This window comes from Suncus etruscus, chromosome 1 (genome assembly GCF_024139225.1).
Source record: "Suncus etruscus isolate mSunEtr1 chromosome 1, mSunEtr1.pri.cur, whole genome shotgun sequence".
In the NCBI taxonomy this organism is placed as follows: domain Eukaryota; kingdom Metazoa; phylum Chordata; class Mammalia; order Eulipotyphla; family Soricidae; genus Suncus; species Suncus etruscus.
The window spans coordinates 114,872,608-114,897,315 of NC_064848.1; the positions used below are offsets into that span (position 1 = coordinate 114,872,608).

The 24,708-nt window shown below is 39.8% G+C and overlaps 1 protein-coding gene across 1 annotated transcript; it reads right to left on the reverse strand.

Moving 5' to 3' along the window:
* On the reverse strand, nt 1-24,708 carry SYPL1 (synaptophysin like 1). The gene is made up of 5 exons (XM_049783620.1): nt 24,561-24,708; nt 15,353-15,477; nt 13,307-13,511; nt 5,822-6,010; nt 1-1,554 (listed from the first exon to the last, which is right to left on the reverse strand). Exons 1-5 carry the CDS (start codon nt 24,627-24,629, stop codon nt 1,420-1,422), a joined length of 723 nt encoding a protein of 240 aa, XP_049639577.1. The 5' UTR covers nt 24,630-24,708; the 3' UTR covers nt 1-1,419.

Consider the following 24,708-nt stretch of genomic DNA (forward strand, 5'->3'; position numbering starts at 1 on the left):
TTTTTATTAAGTTGTGGCATAAAATATACACATTTTCATACTGACAATTCTTGTCATTAACAAAAGCAAAAAATGAGGCAATAACAAGTGCTTCATATATAAACAACTGTGTCTTAAGAATAGGAAATCTTGCCCCATACAACAAAAAAGCAAAAAGTGAGTAAGCCTTCGATTCAGAATATTCCCAAATGTATGTGCAGCCATATAATTCGCTTATGTTCCAACCTGTTAACAATGCATAATTCTTTAATTATCCTTTAGTAAAGTAAGAGCGAACATTAAGAAACATAAAATGGGAATCACATTTCTTTACACAATATTAATGCTATCAAAATAGCAACTTCATTGAATTTAAATATTGATTTTTCAAAAGTATAAGGCAATCATAATTTTTCTTTTGTCTTTTTAGCAAAGCAAGATGTCTTTATTGAAGACATGAGAGGAGAACAGAGAGGAATACATTTGTATGTATTCAACTGTGAACATGAGCTACTACAGAGTAGAAAGAAGGGTCAAGAGAGAGTGTATCCAAGGGAGAACACAGGCTTGAAAGAGCAAGCCTCATAATTTTTTAACCCTATACATAGAATCTAAAAAAAAAAAAAAAAAAGAATTATTTTACTATACTTGTAAGGAGACCAGGTTTCAGCCTGCATGTATGTAGCAACAGCAATACGATAGCAAATAACCATCATTAAGAGTAATGCCCATACATAACACAGATCTACTGAAACATGTTCTATTTAAACAGCAAAACCAACATAATAGGATCTCATGCAATAGAATGACTATATCAACTACATTATCTATTAGAAATTTCCAAACTCCATTCCCCAAACAATTTTAATATGCCATTGGTACTGACTATAGGCCACTTAGAAAAACAGTAATAAAACATACACCCAGTGTCTGCAATTAAAATTTTTTGTAACATATAAACAATGCTCAGATATAAATTCTGAACTATTTTTTTCTAAATATGACTTCTATAATCAAGGTTTCCTTAAACAAAGATATGTCTTAGGTATATGATCTGTACAAACTTACAGTAGTGTATATACCAAATAGATTTTCTTTCTATTAGGATATGACAATATAATTCTGTTTTGAATGAAGTTATACATTAAGGCTTAAGGTGTAAACACTTTGGAAGGCAAACAACTTAGTGAAGACATTTCCATTAATTTTTAAAATTGTGTCTCAGCTCATAATAGACCCTGAAGTTTACATGTGAGAATACATTTACATCTTCAATTTCTAGGAAAGGCACAGGCTTTATGTAAAAAAGCAGCAAAATTTTAACCCACCAATTTACTGAAAAAGCCATTACTTTATTAGAAACAAATAATGGTTTTCAAGAGGTTGGCAACAGGTCAATAGTACAGACAAATTTCTCATCCAGTGTATTTCTCCGTTGCATTACATTCCAGCAGGAGGTGGAATACCTCCTTGGCCATGGGAGGCCGTGTTGTCTGAGGGACTGTGTAAGTTGGTTTCCTTGTATACAAACCATGCATTTCCTCCCCAAAGTATCATATTCAGAAAGCCAAAGATCTATGAAATAGAAAAATAAACAGAGTAACTTCTTAAAACCTAGCACCCATCTTAGGTTTTCCTTTGAAAGCTCAACATTTCTAGGCAATTTACTATTACTTCATTAAACTTTATACAGAAAGTGGGGTTTCAAGAGAAGGCTTTCTATTTCAGTGTAAATTTAGATATATAATGGTTTATTTATTCCCAATGAAATGAAGTTACATCTCACATGCACAATATAAAATCATAGCTACAAGAAAATCTTTTTGTTTTTGGGCCATTCCTGGTTGCGCTCTGAGTTTCCTTCTGGCTCTGCACTCAAAAATTGTTCCTGACAGGCTTGAGGGACCCTATGGGATGGCAGGAATCTAACCCAGGTACGTTCTGGGTCAGCTGAGTGTAAGACAAATGCCCTGCTACTGTACTATGCTCCGGCCCCGCGATATCTATCTTATTTTTACATGCTCATTTTTACCGAGAAGATTGTACTAGAGAAATATAACTAACACTCTCATTAAAATCCAATCGGTTGGGGCTGAAGAACATTTGCATTTCTCCAATCTGAATGGTTATAAACTATCAGTTTAACTTTTCCTATTTTACCACTTTCTCCCTCCCTACTACCATGTCCCTAATTCTAAAAAGCTGTAGCCAGAGGACAAAAGGAGCCACAAAAGAACTTTACTTCATATTCAGCATTAGTCAACATTACTCTTCATAGACATAAACCTGACAAGATAAAAGTCTCAGAGAAGGGGTCAGTACAGTGAGCTGGATATTTGCCTTATATACAGTGGACCCAGGTTCGATCCCCAACATCATATTTGGTGCCCTGAGCACTGCCGGGTATGGGCCCCCAAATACACACAAAATCTCAGAGATGAATAAACTGAGACGCCCTGATTTTCAAAGTTTCTTAATAATAAATATAAAAATAGCAAAGATGGGGCTGGAGCAATAGCACAGCGGTAGAATGTTTCCCTTGCACGTAGCTGATCCAGGACGGTCCTGGGTTTGATCCCCAGATTCTCATATGGTCCCCCAAGCCAGGAGTAACCCCTGAGCATCACCAGGTGTGGTCCAAAAAACAAACAAAGATGTATGGAAAATATGGGGTAAAAAAAGTTTAACATTATTACTAAAGGCCAAATACTTGAAATACAAAAATACTTGTTGAAACTATCTCAGATCAATGTCAACATAAATGAAAAATTGAGCTTAACATTATAAAATCACTAAAACACCTGGCAGACTTTATAATGCTTAGAGGGCTCACTTCATCTACTGCAAAATGGCTTTCTTAAAAAGATATGATACCTCCCTAAAAATAAACATAAGGGTCTCTTCTTCCCTCTCACTAGAGCATTTAACCTGGACTAGGCCTATATTTAGTATATTAATATTTAAGAATGTTGTGTTTCGGTAAAGTTGATGAAATATTTAATTTATACAGATAACATGTTTTAGAGTAGGGTTTTTAGATTCAGGTAACCATAAGTTATTATTTTCCTTGATCCAAAGCAAGTCAGATTTGACAGTAGGCTCTAAAGTTAGAGTTGGTTTGAATCTTAAATTACCACTGAAGAGTTATGGCACTGAAGAAATTAACATATGAACTACACTTTTTCCTAGCTGTATAAAAACGGGGGTGACGGGGCACCCTGGGTTTTCCCCACTCCCAGGCCAGGCCCGGACACTGGCCTAGGGTGGGGTCAAATCCCTGTCCTTCAGGCTTGGGAGGGTCCCTCTCCCTTCCTGGAGCAGGATTTTGAGCCGGCACGGACGGGCAGCTGGCAGGCCTCCCCATGTGCCAGCGGCCTTTTGGTCCGGCCTAGGGTCAGGGGGGGGCCCGGACCTAGGGTTGGGCTTTGGGGGTGGAATTTGATCTGGTGGGTGGCAGATAGCTGCTCAGCTATACTCAGGCTGTCACTGGAAATTTCATACCAGTCTACATTTTGCAAACTGCGCAGGGGCTAGCGCCCCCGCGCGAACATTTGCTCCTCCCACCATCAGTACCCTAGATTTACCCTTCTTAACTTTAGTAACAGATAGTTTTAATCTTTGACCTAAGACATACAGTAGTTCTAACAAATCCCAGAACTATTTAGAATGACATTAATTGAACACATATTGAACACATATATCTTTTGAATATTTTATGGGTATTTTCTTTAACTGATGTAACTTTCTATATATTTTTCTACCATGATGTTTCTATCCACTTTTCATCTTGTCTTTTCTTTGTAAGCTGTATAGTAAGGATTGTTGTTGGAACTGTCCCTCAGTTTGATGCCTATGATTGAACTATGTCATGGAAATTGCTGGTCTTGTTCCTATTGCCTCCAGATGCACCAACAACGCTTCATGGCATTGATCCTTGTTTGCATAGACACATTAAAATGGGAAAACACCATACATATAGATAAGTTCTTATCTAATAAATCTCAGTACAATGTACCTTACACCCTGAACATTGATATAATGACCTGGCACAGGCCTCAGAAGAATGGGCATCCTCCATTCACGCCGGAACCAGGCAAGCTATCTCCGAAACAGCCAAGGTCTTTTATAGCAACAGCTGGAAGCAGTCCTCTACCAGGAAAGACACTACCAAGGGTCTGACATCGACCCCCTAAAAAGAGACTTCCGTTTACACTGAGAAGACTTGACAACATCAATGACCTGCTCTACAGGACATGGTTCTCTCTAGTGCCACTTAAGTGTGAGGTGAAACGAGAGCATGCTCTGCACCATCCTGACTGCAATATGGGATATGCAGACTCCAGGATCTTTAATACAAAAGCATGATACCAACAACAGAGACTATGTGAGGAATGGAGGTGTATTGCCACTACAGACGATGACTTGAATTGGACAAACTAGTTTGCCTGGAGCCTAGAGTCAGTCCTGTGCCAGGAAACTTCAGGGGTAGGGTCTCCTTGTATTTAGACCATAATTTGTCTTTCCATGTCCCTTATGTTTTGGTGGGCCTATGCAAACAAATGCCACTTTAATACCGTTTTTTACTAAGTTCCCTTGACGCTAATCCTTAAGAAAAATAACCCACTAAAACTTTTGAGGTTAACTTAAACTAGTAAGCATGTGCATGGAACTAGAGAAATGTACTTTGCCCTCAATGTTTAAGGAGTTACATAAGTCTAATGTCTTTAGATTATATTGTCTGCTGCTAAGAAATAGTATGTACTACAACTGGGGATTTGAGGGACAAAGTAATAGTATTGTACATGGGTTTAGTTTTGTTTTTCTTAATGTTCTTTGGCTGAAAGTTCAAGGCTGGGATATCATCGATGGGAATACCGTGAATTTTGTTTATGGGTGATTGGGCTTCCACTGTAACTTTACCCTGTCCTCTTTCTTTGCATCTTTGTTGTCATAATTAAAATAAAAATAATAATAATAAAAAAAAAAGAAAAAAAAAAGGTGTAAATTAAAGATAGTAATACCACCTTCTTTGCTCTCATGATGGTAATTGGGTAAGTAAGCAAGAGATGAGTGTAATGTTCGTACCATAATATAGTCTTACCATAATACCATAATGTTCTTACCATAATATAGTCTTAATACATGTTAGTGACGATTATTAGTACCTCTCAGATCAAATTCCAGCCTGTTTAGCCAATTTTACTAAAAAGAAAGATTTGATCTTTATCGGTTCAAATTTGGTTACAAATATTTTTTTGTTTTATTTTTGGGCCACACCCGGTGACACTCAGACTCCTGGCTATGCACTCAGAAATCGCTCCTGGATTTGGGGACCATATGGAATGCCAGGGGATCGAACTGTCTGTCCTAGGTCAGATGAGTGCAAGGCAATGCCCTACCTCTGTGCAACCACTCTGGCCCCTTGATTACAAATATTAAAAAAATTTTCTGAACCAATTCTTAGTGACCATTAGAAAAGTAGTATTTTTAATACTTCTCATTATATAATATCTGGGATTCTGATAGCCTGATGGAAATAAATACTGATCTATTAAAGAGGCTTATTAAAAGTTAAGATTTCTTTTTTTTTTTTTTTTTTTTTTTTTTTTGGTTTTTGGGCCACACCCGGTAACGCTCAGGGGTTACTCCTGGCTATGTGCTCAGAAGTTGCTCCTGGCTTGGGGGACCATATGGGACACCGGGGGATCGAACCGCGGTCCATCCAAGGCTAGCGCTGGCAAGGCAGGCACCTTACCTTTAGCGCCACCGCCCGGCCCCAAAAGTTAAGATTTCTTAATCAATGATAAGGTTTCTTTTAAGTGAAGAAATACAACATACATACCACAGATACATTTAGAGATCCCATACTAGTCACAGAGTCAAAGTGACACTTCCCTTTCTCAGTCTTGCAAAAGGTCAATTCCTCGACAATATTCTGACCAGTAGCTAGTTTAATATCTGTAAGAGCTTTAGCCCAGGCTGAAGTGCTCACCAGCCACAAAAATGTGGCCACAAGAGTAATGACAAAGTCCTAAAGGAAAAATCAGAGAAGTATAAATTAATAATGAACAATATAAAAATACCAAATTTCACATCAATGATGAAATTCACATTACATCTAATCCAAAGTTCTGAGATATGACATTTATGACATACTAAATTTTTCCTTTTTTAAAAAAAATTGGGGGTGGGTGGAGCGATGGCGCAGTGGTAGGGTGTTTGCCTTGCACGTGGCTGACCTAGGTTTGATCCCTTGGTGTCCCATATGGTCCCCCAAGCCAGGAGCAATTTCTGAGCACAGAGCCAGGAGTAACCCCTGAGCATGACCCAAAAACAAAAACAAAAAAATTTAAACTTTATTTATTGACTGGCTGGTTGTTGGGCCACACCCAGTGAGGCTCAGGAGTTACTCTTGGCTCTGCACTCAGAAATCGCCCCTGGCAGGCTGGGGGACCATATGGGATCCTGGGAATTGAACCAGGTTCCTCCTGGGTTGGCTGCATGCAAGGCAAATCCCCTACTGCTCTGCTATCTCTCCATCCCATCTTCTTAAATGCCGTATTTGACAGTTAATACTGCTTTTACTATTATTACCTAATAGCTAAGACACTATAGTAAGCAAAATTTAATCATCTCTTCAGGCATTTAAGAATTTTAAACTACACATTTAGATTTTATGCACTTCTCATACTACAATCTTACTCACCTCTGCCACTCTTAGGCTCATATATTGTACTTACCAATAAGTACATCCTTCCATAATGCTTCAGTTAACCCACTCCCCTATATCACCTTTGTTTCCAGTTCCATAACCCAAATCTCCATCCATATCTTACAATGTAAAATCAGTACTTTTTTGCTGTTGTTGTTTTTGGGCTATACCCGGCGGCACTCAGGAGTTACTCCTGGCTCTGTGCTCAGAAATCACTCCTGGCAGGTTTGGGGAACCATATGGGATACTGGGGATTGAACCCAGGTTAGCCACATGCAAGACAAACGTCCTACCACTGTGCTATTGCTCTGGACCCAAAGTTAGCATTTTTTAACTGTATCAACCTTGCTCATACCTTCATATCCCTTAGTCAATCTAACTTGTCTTGGGGGGGGGGGGTTGAGGGATCTTCCAAACAATTTTTAGGGATCTGTTAACCATTCCAGGTTATACACAAACTGGCCAGAGAGTTCAACGTTAAGTCCCCAAGATGACATTGCAGCAAAAGGACCCTGCAATTAAAAGACCACAAAATCTACTTCTGATGATTACCATGGATGTAGTTCCAGAAATGTGGGGCATGGTATGCAGAGCCAGGTGACAGACTAGGGCTCCTCGCCTCTATGCCATCTCCTAATCCCTAAGATCTTCAAAAAATTAATGACTGCAATATTTTAAGAATGTTAATCAATGGGGGGAGGGGAATAAAAAGAACGTTAATCATATATATATATATTTTTTTTTTGGTTTTTGGGCCACACCCGTTTGACGCTCAGGGGTTACTCCTGGCTATGTGCTCAGAAATCGCCCCTGGCTTGGGGGGACCATATGGGACGCTGGGGGATCGAACCGCGGTCCTTCCTTGGCTAGAGCTTGCAAGGCAGACACCTTACCTCCAGCGCCACCTACCCGGCCCCGAACGTTAATCATATTAAGAAAAAGTGTTTAAAGATAAGATAGTATAGGGATTAAGGCAGGGGTCTCAAACTCAATTTACCTGGGGGCCGCAGGAGGCAAAGTCGGGGTGAAGCAGGGCCGCATAAGGGATTTCGCTTACCAAATATTCGCAATAAAAAAATCGCATTAGTAAGAAAAAAATCGCAAAAAATCGCATTAAACATTTGCATACCTCGGACGGAACTGCTCGGGGTCTGCGAATGTCTAATGCGATTTTTTCTTACTTAATGCGATTTTTATTGCAATTATTCAGTAAGCGAATAATCGCGAATACTGCGATATTTGAAGGCCGGCCGTGGGCCACAAAATGTTGTACGGAGGGCCGGGAGTTTGAGACCCCTGGGTTAAGGTGTTTGCCTTCCAGGTGGCTGACCCTGGTCTCCCAGAAAACCACCAGGGGTCAGTCTTGAACACAGAACAAGAGAAAGCGCTGAGTATCAGCAGGTATGGCCCCCAAACAATCCGAAACACCTAACAAAATAATCCAGACCTCCAAAAAATTTTTGAAATCTCAAAGTATTTTATTACTGATAATTTCTAATTGTTACATCTCCAATAACAGGAACAAAGTTTCAAATAGTCTAAGGAATTTCTTACTGAAATAATAAAGGAAAATAAATAATTCTCCTTATTTTATTCAGCAAGCTGGAAAACTAAAATACTACCTAAAATATTAACTAAATTAACTAAATTTTAACTAAATTGCCTTACACATGGCAAGTTGTGTGCTGCCAAGTTATAATGTGCACCCCGTAATATCATTTTAAAAAGTCCATTTTAAGTTGTATCTTAATTTTCTTTTAAAAATTAGTGACCAAAAAAAAAATTAGTGACCAAAGTGACAATAATGTAAAATTTCAAACTTTAATACTGCCTATTCTTAGCTTCCAGGTAACCTCCAAACTCTCCAGCCCATGGGGGCTTCTACAATGGCTGTACATATCCTTTCTAAAACTCAGAAATGAGTTGGACTTTATCACAGGATTTAATATATATATATAATTAACTTTTTAGTGTTCTGTCAATCAGATTTTAATGAATGATTTAAGATAAATACCAATAGTTACTTAAAAGATACAGCAACTATACTGTATATCTATATTAACAACTCTATATATCTTATCATATATATAGATTCAAGATATGTGTGTTTATATATATATACATGACTAAAAGACTTAAAACAACCAATTTTTCTAAATGTACTTTACATCGGAACTCTACTATTGGCATGTACCTTTCTAAAAATGTAAATCAGGACTTAAATAATAATATAGTGGGTAGGGTGATTGTATTGCATGCAGGCAACTCAGGTTTAATCCCCACCATCCCATATGGTCCCCAAAACCTCATCACCACCCCCTGTAGTAATTCTTGAGTGCAGAGCCAGGAGTAATTCCTGAGCACTGCAGGTGTAACCCAAAAACAAAAGATCAGGGCTGGAATGATAATATAGCCGGTATGGTGCTTGTATTGCACGAAGCTCCGTTCTATCCCCAGCATCCCATATAGTACCCTGAGCACAGCCAGGAGTAATTCCGAGTGTAGAGACAGGAGTAACCTATGAGCATCACTGGATGTGGCTCCCAAAAGATGTAGATAAAAGAGAAATGGACAGAAATATTTTAGTTTAACATTTTCAATTATCTTAAAATATGGTGCTTTTAAAGCTTACTTTAAAAAAACAATCACCAAAAAAATGAAGTACTGCTTAATCAAAAAATTTATATAGGGGGCCAGAGCGGTGGCCTAGGACGGACTGCAGTTGTATCCCCTGGCATCCTGTATGGACCCCCAAGCCAGGAGCGACTTCTGAGCGCATAGCCAGGAGTAACCTCTGGGCGTCACTGGGTGTGGCCCAAAATACCAAAAAATAAATAAATAAAAATAATTATATAGATAATCACAAATAAACAAGACATGACTTCATATATAATATAATAAAGAATATAATTATTTGATCATGGTTTCCTCAAAATAAAGGTTGAAAAGTCTGCAGAAGTTACAGATTCTTAGTAATAAATTTCTGCTGAATTAAAAGTTTTATATCTATCTTTTAAGAAGGGCATGAACAACCAAAAATTTTTATGAAGATGGTTTGAGACTTTATTCTCAATATGAGAAATGAAATAAATTATGACTGGTAATAGACTATTATATATTCCTTACTTACCATTTGCATTCCTAAGGTCCAGGTAGCAAAAATAAAAAATAAGTAAGTAAATATATAAAACCTGTTATCTTAGTTAATAATTTCATCACAGTATTCCTTTTATTTTGACAAACAACTATTAAACATCATTGGTTTTCCTTAGGTATAAATGACCAGAATCCTTAAATCACTTGTTTTCTTTTCATGTCACTAATACTGCCTTTCTAGTTATTCTTTTTCAAGAGAGCTCCAACTTAAAATACCACAGCTTATCTCTGGTTTTGCCAGTGAAATTTCAAGTTGCTGACTCTAAGCTGACTATAAAAATTATCTGGATGAGGGGCTAGTGGGTAGGGCCCTTACCTTGCAAGAAGCTGACCTGGGTTTGATTCTCAGCATTCCATTTGATACCCTGAGCCCTGTGAGAATGATTCCTAGCACCAAACTAGGACTAACCCTAAATACCATCGGGTCTTTGAAAGCACCTACCCACCACACACCCACACCCACACCCACACACACACACCATCGGGTTTTTGAAAGCACCTACCCACCACACACACACACACACACACACACACACACACACACACTCGGGTTTTTGAAAGCACCTACCCACCACACACACACACACACACACACACACACACACACACACACACACACACACACATTTGATACCCTGAGCCCTGTAAGAATGATTCCTAGCACCAAACCAGAACTAACCCTGAATACCATCGGGTTTTTGAAAGCACCTACCCACAACACACACACACACACACACACACACACACACACACACACACACACACACACACACACACACACACACACACACACACACACACTTGATACCCTGAGCCCTGTAAGAATGATTCCTAGCACCAAACCAGAACTAACCCTGAATACCATCGGGTTTTTGAAAGCACCTACCCACAACACACACACACACACACACAATCACTTGGTTGGGGCCAGAGAGATAGCATGGAGGTAAACACACACACACACACACACACTATCACTTGGTTGGGGCCAGAGAGATAGCATGGAGGTAAGGCATTTGCCTTGCATGCAGAAGGATGGTGGTTCAAATCCCGGCATCCTATATGGTCCCCGAGCCTGCCAGGAGTGATTTCTGAGCATAGAACCAGGAGTAATCCCTGAGTGCTGCCGGGTGTGACCCAAAAACCAAAAACAAAAAAACAAAAAAACAAACCCAAAAAACCTCATAACAAAACAGGGTGAGATTTTAAATTAAAGAATTTGGAGGTGTTGGAGAGAGATGGTACAGCGGAGGGGCGTCTGCCTTGCATATGGTCAACCCAGGACAGATCTGGTTTGATTCCCAGTATCCCATGTGGTACACCAGCCTGCTAGGGGCGATTTCTGAGCAGAGCCAGAAGTGACCCCTGTTTAGGACGGCTGAGTGTGACCCAAAAACCAATCAATCGAAGTTAAAAAGAAAAAAAGGAAATTTGGAGATGCAGCCCAGAGTCAGCAAACTTTTCCTGCAAAGAAACGAACAGTAACGATAGATTTTTGGTTTTTGGTTTTGGAACACACCAGGCAGTGTTCAAGACTTATTCAGGGATCACTCCTAGGGAAGGGACCATATGTGGCATCAGGGATCAAACCCAGGTCAGAAATGTGTAAGGCAAAAACCCTACCTGCTGTTCTATAGTGCTGGTCCAAATATTTTTTAATTTATGTCACAATTAAACTCTGGCAGGGTAACATGAATGTATTTCTAAAATAGGTAAATGAGTGGATACAGCTGTATTCCAAATTAACTTTCTTTTTAAAGGTGAGCCAAATTTATTTTTTATTTTGCTTTGCAGCCACACCTGGCAGTGATCAAGAATTATTCCTGGGCCCGGAGAGATAGCACAGCGGCGTTTGCCTTGCAAGCAGCCAATCCAGGACCAAAGGTGGTTGGTTCGAATCCCGGTGTCCCATATGGTCCCCCGTGCCTGCCAGGAGCTATTTCTGAGCAGACAGCCAGGAGTGACCCCTGAGCAAAGCCGGGTGTGGCCCAAAAACCAAAAAAAAAAAAAAAAAAAAAAAAAAGAATTATTCCTATCTTTGCATTTAGGAATTGCTCCTGGTGGTGGGCAGGTGTGGGTGTGTATGCTGGTAATGGAACCCAGGGGTGGGGGGGAAGAGGTGTCAGCTGCCGTGCTATCACTCCAGTTTCGAAATTTGTTTTTTGGACCAAAGATTGTTGATTATTATTATATATATATAGACAATGAAGTTCAATAAGACACTATAAAGCACAAGGAGCTCTTTTTGAAACAAAGTGGGGGGGGCAAGAAAGAAGGAAAATAGGTATGAGACTACTAATATGAACAGCAATATTTAAGGCTAAGGCATTAATTATTTAATTTCTCACTTCTTGCAACCTAATATGTTCTAGCATACATTTGAGTTCTTTCCAGGGGAAAAGTAGAATTAGAAAAAAAAAATCTTGGGCTCAGAGAGATAGCACAATTTGCCTTGCAAGCAGCTGATCCAGGACCAAAGGTGGCTGGTTCGAATCCCGGTGTCCCATATGGTCCCCCGTTCCTGCCAGGAGCTATTTTTGAGCAGACAGCCAGGAGTAACCCCTGAGCAACGCCGGGTGTGGCCCAAAAACCAAAAAAAAAAAAAAAAAAAAAAAAAAATCTTTGTACTTCCAAGAATATGGAAAAAAAAAATGCCACAAAAGGGCTGAAAGAATTAAGAATTAAGTATGGCAGGGCTGGGGGCCGGGTGGTGGCGCTAGAGGTAAGGTGCCTGCCTTGCCTGCGCTAGCCTTGGACGGACCGCGGTTCGATCCCCCGGCATCCCATATGGTCCCCCCAAGCCAGGAGCAACTTCTGAGCACATAGCCAGGAGTAACTCCTGAGCGTTACCGGGTGTGGCCCAAAAACCAAAAAAAAAAAAAAAAGTATGGCAGGGCTGGAGAAATAGCATGGAGGTAGGGCATTTGCCTTGCATGCAGGATGGTGATTTGAATCCCTGCATCCCATATGGTCCCCGAGCCTGTCCTGTCAGGAGCAATTTCTGAGCGTAGAGCCAGGAGTAACCCCTGAGCGCTGGTGGGAATGAGCCAAAAACCAAAAAAAGAAAAAGAAAAAGAAAAGAAATAAGTATGGCAACACAAGAAAGCTCAACATCGAGGCAAACAGCAAAAATATAACTAATGAAATTATGCTAAGAAATTCTATTTTCATGGGGCCAGAGTGGTGGCACAAGCGGTAAGGCATTTGCCTTGCCCGGGCTAGCCTAGAAAGGACCTCGGTTCTATCTCCCGGTGTCCCATATGGTCCCCCAAGCCAGGAGCGATTTCTGAGCGCATAGCCAGAAGTAACCCTGAGTGTCACCAGGTATGGTCCCAAAACCAAAAACCAAAAAAAAATTATTTTTTATATTTTAAGTATAAAAATATATATTAAACTTCAAAAATAACATATACTCACACAATTAATTTATTTTTTGTATATAACAAAACAATTACTTACAATCATGGGAAGCTTTCGACTATCCCGATACAGGCTTGTATAACCAATATAAAGGAGAAGAGCAGCAATGCAGTATAGGAAGACAAAGACGGCAAATGTGACATAGAACTGTGCAGAAGAAGCATAATCTCCAACAAGGACATTTTCAGTCCAATCGGGACACGCTTTTACATCATCAGGTGCCTGAAATGATACCTGATTCAACCTAGTAAAAAAAAATACAAATACATCCATAAACCATTGCTGGCCTTTCCGGCAATTATAGAATATAGAAATTATAGAAATAATAATTTATATTACAGAAATACATAGGCTGGATAGTGAAATAAAATTTCAAAAGACATTCCCAAATACATTAAAAACTTTTATTTTGAAAAAAGAAAAACCTCAAATATGCAAATAAAATTCTCGTAAGAAAAGTGCATAAATGATAATCTGGTAATTAATTTATGATTAAATATAGACTGAATTAAATACTCTCATACCCAGATATTGTATCCAGATATGAAAAATTGTCAGGTAAAGGGGCTTGAACAATAGCACAGCAGGTAGGGTGTTTGCCTAGCAGTCAGCCAACCTGGATTCAATCCCCAGCATCTCATATGGTCTCCTGAGCCCATCAGAAGTGACCCTGAGTGCAGAGCCAGGGCTATACACTGAAGAAAGCTAGTATTTCCACAAAACAAAAACAAGTTGGCAGCTTGAGAGGCCTGGAACAACCTGATATTCCATTTTAAGAAGCAACATTGGGGTCAGAGAGGTGGCGTTAGAGGTAAGGCGCCTGCCTTGCCTGCACTAGCCTAGGACGGACTTCGGTTTGATCCCCCAACATCCCATATGGTCCCCCCCAAGCCAGGAGCGACTTCTGAGCATATAGCCAGAAGTACCCCCTGAGCATCACTGGGTGTGGCCAAAAAAAAAAAAAAAAAAAAAGAAGCAAAATTTAGTGTGTGCAATGCAAGGATAATCAATTATCAATTGATAACCAATTATTCACATTATTATTTCTGTATTGATTAGCTGTTAACTTTAAATTTTCCCTATCCTACCACCCACCACCACCACCCAAAACAGAAAAACAAAAAAAATATTAAAAAAAAATGTTTTTCCCTATCCGGGGCCGGAGAGGTGGCGCTAGAGGTAAGGTGTCTGCCTTGCAAGAGCTAGCCAAGGAAGGACCACGGTTCGATCCCCCAGCATCCCATATGGTCCCCCCAAGCCAGGGGCAATTTCTGAGCACTTACGCTTAGCCAGGAGTAACTCACCCCTGAGCATCAAACGGGTGTGGCCCAAAAATATCAAAAAAAAATTTTTTTTCCCTATCCATAAAATTGCTGTGTACTGTATGCTTCCTTATAGAGAAACTTTACAAAGAAGCTTGGATGATTACTAAACACTAGCTAGCTGACAAATCTTTTCAAATTCAACGTAATAAAAAGTAATTTTCCCATTTTACTGAACAAAATATTAAGCTCCAGAAGTCAGGTAAATAAAATGAGAAGGGGAAAGAAGATTCATGCAATAAACTTTCCAATGAACACTGATGTCAATAGAGTAATTCACAAAAACCATTTTAGTTTGAGTAAAGAAATGTTTTATGCCAATACATAAAACTGAAGAACCCCTCACTTTATATAACTACACATAGAACTCTATAAAGAGCATTATAATGGGAAAATACAAATGCATGAGAAATCGGGATTTTTCAGGTTTCGCTTGCTTCCAAATAGCTTCTCACATTAATGTGAATGACTGTAGCCCTGTTTAGTTTTGTTTCATGATCTCCAATATATGATAATACAAACACCAGAGGCATATAAAAAATTTTCAAAATGCTTTTTTTTCTTTTCTGAACTTGCTCTATCCCAGAATAGGAAAAACAATTTATAGACATTGGTCTGTATACAACACTTGTAGTAGCAATGATCACTATTTTAAAAAACATGCAATATGAAATTTTCTGTCCCCTGCCCATATTCATAACTTGCTGGAATAGTTAATAAGAAAATGAAGTTGTTTAACTATAAAAACAAAGAAATAACTCACCTGAATGGATAACCAAAAGCAGCTGTAATCGTTTTACTGTCATTAAATTTAGGAGAACAAGTGACATTAATTCTTGTTTCACCCTTATAACCTCCACACGTGGCAAAAGCAAAGATAGAGGCAAACTAAATAAAATGAGACCAAAAAAAAAAAAAAAGATGCATTACTGAATCCAATATGTAACTCATTAAAATACTTATTATCAAAAACTGGTTAACATTCTGGAAAGTCTTACAAACTAGAATAGATGGTTTAAAAGCTTTATAACATTTACAATTTTCAACATGAGCATATGGCAATTATTATACCAACCCACTTAACTATACATTTATTAATACTTGTAGGTACTTATAAAATATTTGTATGAAATCCAAGCAGATGTTTTAATTACTGTTATCAAAATCAACTGGGGTGAAGTAGACTTTTTTGTTTGTTTGTTTCGGGCCGCATCCAGTGACGCTCAGGGGTTTCTCCTGGCTTGGGGGACCATATGGAATGCTGGGGGATTGAACTGCGGCCTGTCCTAGGTTAGTGCGCACTAGGCAGATACCTTACAGCTTGTGCCATAGCTCCACCCCAAAATTAAACTTATTTTTATTTGCAATCTCCAGGTAACTATATGAAAACTATTGGTAGTTACTCTTCCTTTCATTATAAAGTACAATGACAAAAAGTTCTTAAACTGCCCCATTCCTATTGTTCCATAATACTTAAAAATTTGAACCAGGAGAACTAAACTTGAGTTTCCTTTTAAATAGTTGAAGGTTTTTTGATTATTAATTTCTGTTGAAAACATTTTTTTTTTTTTTTTGGTTTTTGGGCCACACCCGACAGTGTTCAGGGGTTACTCCTGGCTGTCTGCTCAGAAATAGCTCCTGGCAGGCACGGGGGACCATATGGGACACCGGGATTCAAACCAACCACCTTTGGTCCTGGATCGGCTGCTTGCAAGGCAAACGCTGCTGTGCTATCTCTCCGGGCCCTGTTGAAAACATCTTTTTGTGAACTTTATTCTTATATAATTGTTAAGCTGATGAATATTAGAAATCTCTGATGACCCTAAGTATATTTTAAAAGCCTTCTAAATTATTCTATTTTTGTCTTGTGAAGTGAAACAATATTCTGAATGTTCATCTGTCACTTCATAAAAAACAGTATTTGCTGCCACTGATATGATCTGAACTCTTACAAGAAATTTTACTTTTGTTTTAGAATATCTGGCATAGGCTCAATCACTGTCTAGTGTTTTTATAGTCATCTCCTCGTCTAAAAGTTTTTTGTTTTAAATTTTACTTGGGGGCAAAGGACTTAGGTGGCACCCAGCAGTACTTAGAAGCTATTCTAGGCTTTGTACTCATGGATGACCTGTGGCTTGTGAGGCCTGGGTTGCTTGAATTGGGGTCAGCTACATGCAAGGCAAGCAAGCATCTTACTTCCTTGTGCTATCTCTCTGGCCCACAGTAATTCTAGACATATGATTGTTTTATCTGATTTCTGAGTCTCTCAATCTCCATCTGATGATAGTCTGGAAAACTACTAAACATGAGAACACACACTTTATCACAAAACTAGAGAGAATGTAAGCCAGGAGACAGACTTTGATTGGGGTCTTTCATGAGGCAATCTCTCCACACTTTTAAGTACTCAATATAAAATAAGTAATAAATACAGACAGTTTGGCTGACCTTTTTTCCTGATTCTGTTCCCATATATTTTGTTCCCCTAAATTTCTACTTTCCAATGAAATCTATCTTGTATTAAAAAAAAAAAAAGCAGCACTTCTCAACTGGTATGGTCTCTGAAGCCCCTACGACTCTCAGAGAGACCATGAGTTTGAAAGGGTTTTCAAAACTGGGGACTGAGAAATAGCACAGTGGTAGGGCATTTGCCTTGCATGTGGCTGATCCTGGAGGGGCCCGGTTCAATTCTCAGCATCCCATAAAGTCCCCCAGCCTACCAGGGCAATTTCTGAGTGCAGAACCAGGAGTGACCCCCGAGTGCCGCTGGGTGTGGCCCAAAAACTAACCAACCAACCAACCAACCAATCAATAAAGTTTTAAAAAACAGGTTTTCAAAATAATGTGTCTCTTGTAATGGCATTTCCAGAAACTTGAGCATAAGCATTTAATAAAGTGAAAATTTGTAGCATTAATTGTTTTACCTCCTGGCACTCAGTCTTTAAAAAGCCACCTACCCCAAGAATAACTGAGGGGTAGGGAAAAAACTTAAAAGTCTGGAGGGCAAGCTTTGCATGGGAGGTGTATCACCCTCCCAAAGAATGACTGATAAGGCTGGGGATGTGGTTATGTGGTAAAGCACATGTTTGTGTGAAGCCTACGTTCAAACTCTCTCATGACAAAAAGGAAAAAAAATAAAATAAAATCTTTGATGTAGCAGTAAACACTACTACTGGTTGTTATTAAATCCTTGCCCTTGGATATTCTTAAATTCTGAATGATAAAATGATGTGTTTGTGCAAGTATTATTAACGCTTTCTAAAACAACTGTCTCCAGGGAAAGTATAAGTATAATGAACTTCGTTTCACCACTTATTGCCATGGAACACCATTTTACCTGAAAAAATAAGAAAAAAAAACTATGATTTTTCCTGACTAATATTTAGCAGATACTTTCCTCCAAAATAAATGAATCAAACCTTTCAATATAAGGCAAACTGGCATCATTTAATGCCGCAGATATAATTCAAGCCTGTGAGTAATTTCCTATTTGTTACTTTAAAATAAAGCTGTTGGTTTTCACTGGTTTATTTTTTGGTTTCGGGCTACACTCAATGGTGCAGAGGGGTTATTCCTGGTTCTGCATTCAGGAATCACTTCTGGTAGGATCAGGGGACCATATGAGATACCAGAGATTAAACCCAGCAATCTCTTCATACTTCTTTAAGTGAGCTGCATGCAAGCTACCTACTGTACTATCATTTTGGCTCCCCAAATAATTATTTTTAAATGTCTCTGCCCAATTTCAATTAATTTAAATATTTCTAAGTACAGTGCACATAAACAGAAGTTCCTTGTAGTTCTTGGTATTTATAACATAAAGGGGTTCTAAATCAAATATATCCAAAACCATTGTACTAAAACTCTTCACTGTTATTTTAATTTTCCTTTCTATATTTTATCAGAGTACCATGTAAGTACATTGTGCATTCTGAAAACTCTCACTACATATCATCTATGAAAATCTGTTCTATCCAAGTGTTCATGGTAAATACTGAGAGATTCCAGAACAAACAGATGATGAAGGTAAGTAAATAAATCTGTTTTCAAGCTTTACATGTATATCCAATCGTGGCTGGCGAAGTATTATCTGAATTCTAGTAGAAAAGATATGAACACATGATGGCAGGGTTAAAGAAATCTAAATATCCTGAAAAGTCAATGTTAGACTGATAGCCTTGAAAAATATTATGCCCCGTTCTCTACAATGCAAACTCAGGATTTTCTGAAAGATTCTTCTGTGCTGTCATAAACTAAAATTATAATAAAAAATGGTCCTTAGTGTAAAAATCCCAATCTATTTGAGATGTTCAAACTTTATGCCCTTTATAATCGGCTAACATCTACTTTTTAAAGTTTATTGTTTAAATAAATGGATACGGGGCCCGGAGAGATAGCACAGCAGCGTTTGCCTTGCAAGCAGCCGATCCAGGGCCAAAGGTGGTTGGTTCTTCGAATCCCAGAATCCCATATGGTCCCCCGTGCCTGCCAGGAGCTATTTCTGAGCAGACAGCCAGGAGTAACCCCTGAGCACTGTCGGGTGTGGCCCAAAAACAAAAAACAAACAAACAAACAAATAAATAAATGGATATGAATAATATTCAAAGGGTTAGAGGAGTTCTAACTCAAGCCTGTGAGTAATTTCCTATTTGTTACTTTAAAATAAAGCTGTTGGTTTGACCAATCTTCATGAGGAATAATTTGACCTGAGGTAACACTTCTGAAAATTCTTTTGAATTTTCTCATTCATTGTAAATAAAACCAGAAACAAGGGCTAGGCATTGTGACTCAGAGGTAAAACAGATTCCTGCATACATGCGGCATGGGTTCAATTTTTGGCACTGCACCTTTCCCACCTGAAATAATACCCAAACCTGATAAATGACCCTACTAGACTTGTTCTTCAAGCCTGTGTTCTCTTTTGAACATGTATTTTCCCTCTCCCTCTCCTCTCACATATGTTTCATTCAATAAAACTATTTTGCTTCATACACAGAAAGATAAATGGCCTGCTGTTATTTAAGAATCAAATAACAATCATCAATACACAATAATTATCAGCAGCTTGTAATAATAAACAGGCATCTAATGAAAGAGAAAGCTAAGTTATTCTAAGCTTTTTTTTTTAAACTTAATTTTTGAGTAATTTTTTCATAGATTTATTTAGACTAAGTTAGAAATACAAATATTTGTTACCAAAGGTACTAAGAACTGACTAGAGTACTGGATGTAGTAATCATAACCATTGGAACTGAAGCAATTTTAGCTACAGGTAGGATGTTTGCCTTGCTTGAAGCCAATCTAGATTGGATCCCCTGCATCTCATATGGTTATTCCCTCCCACACCCCAATTCAAGCAGAACCAGGAGTAACCCCTGAACATTCCCGGGTGTGGCCCCAAAACAAGCGAAAATAACTGTAGGATCTAGGTAAATTAATTATTCTACGCCTCAGGTAACATGGAATTTATCATGGTGCTTCCTCAAAATTTGTCAAAGGAATAAAGGAGAATATAAAGCTACAGGCCAAACCCTAGCACAACATCCTGTTCAGCACCACCGGGTGTAGTCTATAGGACTGACAGGGAGGGACCCTTTCTGTGCTGGGTACAATCCCTATTAACATTTTTTTTCAGAGATGGCTAATAATTCTAAAATTCAACTTACACTACTAAAAAATAGTATCTTCCCCACAATTTTAGTGCATGGAATTAGTAAAGTTTATTAGTTAAGATTCATCCAGGACTAAATATTTGTCACTTGCCCATCCTATGCAATATAGCAGAAAGAAACTGCCCAAACAATGCTTAATATTATGAGGAAATAAGATTATTTTCATGGGAAAAAAAACTAATAGTAGGAGTAATTGGCTATAAATAAAAAACCACGGAGGGTGAGAATGATAGTACACAGGGTAAGGTACTCGCCTTGCACATAGCCACTCTGGGTTTAATTACTGGCACCCCAGATGATCCTGTGGGCCCCATCAGGAGTGATCCCTGAGTGCAGAGCTAGGAGTAAGCCCTGAGTACTGCTTGGTGTGACCCAAACCCAACTCCCCCAGTCAATTACAAACCAAATCTAAATTTACCAGAGAAATGTTAAATACTGCTGGGAATGGAACCCTGATCAGTTGCAGGCAAGACAATTGCTTACCTGCAGTAGTACTATCTCTCTAGCCCAGATCTTATTCTTATCTAATACCCCCTAGAGGTTTGATAGTAATAAATAAATTTGGAGAGCTATTCTTTTAGTCATGTAAATGGCTAACAGCCTTCGTTCAGATTTTGGGTGTTTGTAAAACTATTTTTTGAGGTAACCCTTTACCACTCAATCAATGCCTTATAAAAAACAAAGTATGGACCTTTCTCCCCTCGAACTTTTAACATTCATTCCATTTAAGCATTGAATTATTCATCCTATCTCTGCCTCTATTCTAAACATTTAAGTTCTGACAACTTTCCACAAGTCTTCACCTACCATCTATTCACTTTTCCTCACCTTTAAGATGAGTTACTAAATCTCTTCCTTTTCACAAAGTGTATTTCTGTCTTCTTTCTTGACAATCCATTCTGCTTCTAATTTTACTGAAACTTCTCTTACTAAAGCCACCAATAGCTTCTTGACTACCAAGTGATACATATTATTTAATCCCTCCCACTGTAGCTGATAATGTTAAGTGGCAGTTTCTTGAAATCTAATAGTGATGCCAAGATGTTATTTTCTTCCATCTTAATCATTCCTGTCTCCTTTACTGGCATAGATCTGCAGAACACTTTTCATGAAAAGATTTTGAAAAGGTCCATACTTCTAAAAAGTTACCTTCAAAAATAATTTTATATTTTTGTCACTGGGCTTGGGACTAGCTATATGGGGTGGGAGTGAAGGTTGCTGGGAATGGAAACCAGGGCCCATACATATGTAAAGCAAGTGTTTGACCACTGATATTTCTGCCCCTTATTTTTATTATATATGCTATATGTACTGTAATATAACATAATATAATGTAATATAATTTTTGGCTTTGTGCCCATGTGTGTTTAGGGCTTACTTCTGGCTCTGGTTGAGGGATTACTCCTCATGATGCTCAGGGACAGAATCAGAGTAGGCTATGTGCAAGGCAGGCACTTTACCTGCACTATATTATCTTTCTGACCACTCCTTACTTTTCTTTCAAACTCCAGATCCATAATCCATAGGTATTACATGCCTATGTAATACCTCCACTTAAATGAACTAAAGAAAGCATAAATTCAATACATCTATAATGTACCCAAATTTCACAAAAACTTTATTCCTTAGTGATTTATCTTAGAGGTATTACTACTAACACGAATTAGAAATATATCAATTGTATCTGAGTCTTTTGTCGTATTCCTTCTCCAAATATACTCTACTTTCTACATGTTTCTATTCCCAGGGAGTTTACTTTAAGGCATATAACTTTCTCAAACAACAGATATTCTTTCCTTCAAAAATTATGTTTCCCAACTATCCTCTACAATGGTAAAAAAAAAAAAAAAAAAAAAAGCCAAATTATGTTTCATTCTTTTAAAATCCTTGAATAAGTAAACCCCCACTCCACACAATAGGAATTCTGAGCTTCTGTAGAAGCTATTCAGTAAATAACCTAAAGTTCTGAACACATGTATTTTGTGCACACGTGCATTTTCCCAAGGGATGAACCCAGGGTATCAAAGGTTAACCCTAGAGGGTTAAGATTCCCCACAGGACAAACTCCAAACCTTTAAAACCTTTCAGAGGCATTCCAAACACCACTCCCTTCCCAGTATGCTCCAGCCCAGCACATGACTTTAATTCACAAATATGAGTAAAGTGATTTCACACCATTAAGCTCAAGTTCCACTTGTCTGGAAAAAAAAAAAACAAAACCCTTCCTCACCCCAGTAGTACTAATCCTTGAAGGGTTTTTTCATCTATAAACTCCTAAGTTCCTCAAACAAATGCTCTCTTTTCACCTATTATTTAGCACCCATGCCTTATATATTTACATGGGATTTTCCTGTCTGTTGCCATGTCTTGTCAACATATCATAAGGAAAAGAAACATGTTTTATTCATGCTGAGCACCATTATCTAAAATGGTATCTAAAATAATTTAAGTATTTGGCGAATTATCCACTACACTATTAACAGTGTCTTTTCACAAATAGTTCTTCTGTGCTTAGTCATTCAAACAGAAAGTAGAATTTACTTAAGAAGTTTCAAAAGATTTTTTTTCACAAAATATATTAGGCCAGCACTAATCAATTTTAAGCATGAATCTTTTAAATTAAAGAGGCACAATAAAGTCTATGGTTTTGGAGGGGAGTGGGTGTTGAGCCACACTTGGTAATGCTCAGGGGTGTTACTGCTGGCGGTGCTGGGGGACCATATGGGATGCCAGGGATAGGACCCCAGATGTCCTTGTGCAAGGCAAGTGCACTAGCAGCCTGCTATCTCTCCAGCCCAAGTCTATGGATTTAAAATGGGCAGATAAAGAAGCCCACTTATAAACAAGTGCTTTTTCATTTAAGTAAAAGCTTAACAGTAATCGTCAACGAGATTATATCTTTTTTTATGTTTGTTTTGGGGTCATACCCAGAGATGTTTAGGGGTAGTAATACCAGCTCTGCATTCAGGAATTACTCCTGGAAGTGCTGGAGGAACCACACGGGAAATTGGGGATCAAGCCTGGGGCAACAACACACTACCAACTATACCATCGCTCGTTCCAGCCCCCAAGATTAAATCTATCATCTAAAACTTGTTCTTGGCCTTTATATTTTACTGTCCACGTTAGACATTACTTTCCTCCTGCGATTTTAGAATCTCTTTTCCAAAAAGCAATTTTCTTTGTAGTTACGTGGGACACAGGTGTAAGGAACTGTCAAGGTTTACACACTCGCTCAATCTTTCAAAGCAAAGGTTCCTGTGAAATCACGACGGCAACTTTCAGAAAATAACCCAGTCGAAGTTCGGGGAGGGACGGTTAGGAAACTTGGGGCGTGGAGGAAGGAAGGAAGGAAATAACGAGACGGGGCAGAATCTTGAGTTCTCGCTGACATCCCGACACGGAAGGTCCGCGGAGAGAGGAAACCGGCCTGGCCCTGCCCCGCTCCATCACGTTGCGAATGTCGCCCGAAGCTGGCGGAAAAGGCCCGCATTTGCTGGTGAAGATTTTTTCACCCTTTTTCTGCATTCGTAGCACGCTCGCACCCTGGCCAGCTGCAGGCTGCCTCTCCGGGCCTGGAAAACCTAGCCCTGCCACCTGCAGGGGATCGGGAGGGAATCAATCGGGGGGTGCTCCAACTCCAACTCCAACTCCTTCAGATCGCGGGGCCTCGCGGAAGCCGGACGAGCCCTGAAGGGAACGTGGCCGAAAATGGTCAGGAGCCGACTTGAAGAGAAAATCAAGTCTGTTGCTTGGACACAAGGAAAACAAACGACGCCGAGAAGACTCCAAGCCGGGCTGGAGGGCCCCCGACCCTCCCCAAGGAGTGAGGGGAAAGGTCCCTGACACAGGGCCGGGAGTCAGTCAGTCGGGAGGCCGCCGGGCGGGGCTCCCCGGTCCGAGCACAGAAAAACGACAACAGAAAGCAAAGAAGTCGGGGCACGAGAGGCGACACCCGGCTGCGGAGAGGCGGCGAGCAGGAGGAGGAGGAGGAGGAGGAGGAGGAGGAGGAGGAGGAGGAGGAGGAGGAGGAGGCCGGCCACAGGCCCCGCCGGGTTCCGGTCGGCCAGGCCGGGCAGGAAGCGTCTCCCCTCGGGCGCCGGGGCCGGGCCCGACTTGGCCGGGGAACGCCAGCCAGCCCGCCCGCCCGCCCGCCCGCCCGCCCGGCCGGCCGGGGCTGCGAGTGTGACACGCGCGGGCGCGGCGGACGCGCGTGTGACAGACTCGGCCGCCCGAGGGCCGCGAGGACCTTGCCGGGAGGGCCCCGCCGCCCGCTCCCCGCCGAGCGCGAGCACTCACCCACTCGAGCACCTTGATGAAGCCGAGCGGCTCCTTGAGCGGGTTGAGGTTGAGCTGGAAGGAGGACATCCTCTGGGGAGGGAAGGAGCGCGACAGTCAGCGCGGCGGGCGGGCGGAGGCGGCGAGGAGGCGGAGGCGGGAGCGCGCA

Coding starts and splice junctions, on each gene's coding strand:
- SYPL1 (XM_049783620.1), bottom strand. CDS start 24,629: ATGTCCTCCTTCCAGCTCAACCTCAACCCGCTCAAGGAGCCGCTCGGC. Junction 15,478..24,560: donor TCATCAAGGTGCTCGAGTGG/GTGAGTGCTCGC, acceptor CATTTTATTTAG/TTTGCCTCTATCTTTGCTTT. Junction 13,512..15,352: donor GCTTTTGGTTATCCATTCAG/GTGAGTTATTTC, acceptor TTTTTTTACTAG/GTTGAATCAGGTATCATTTC.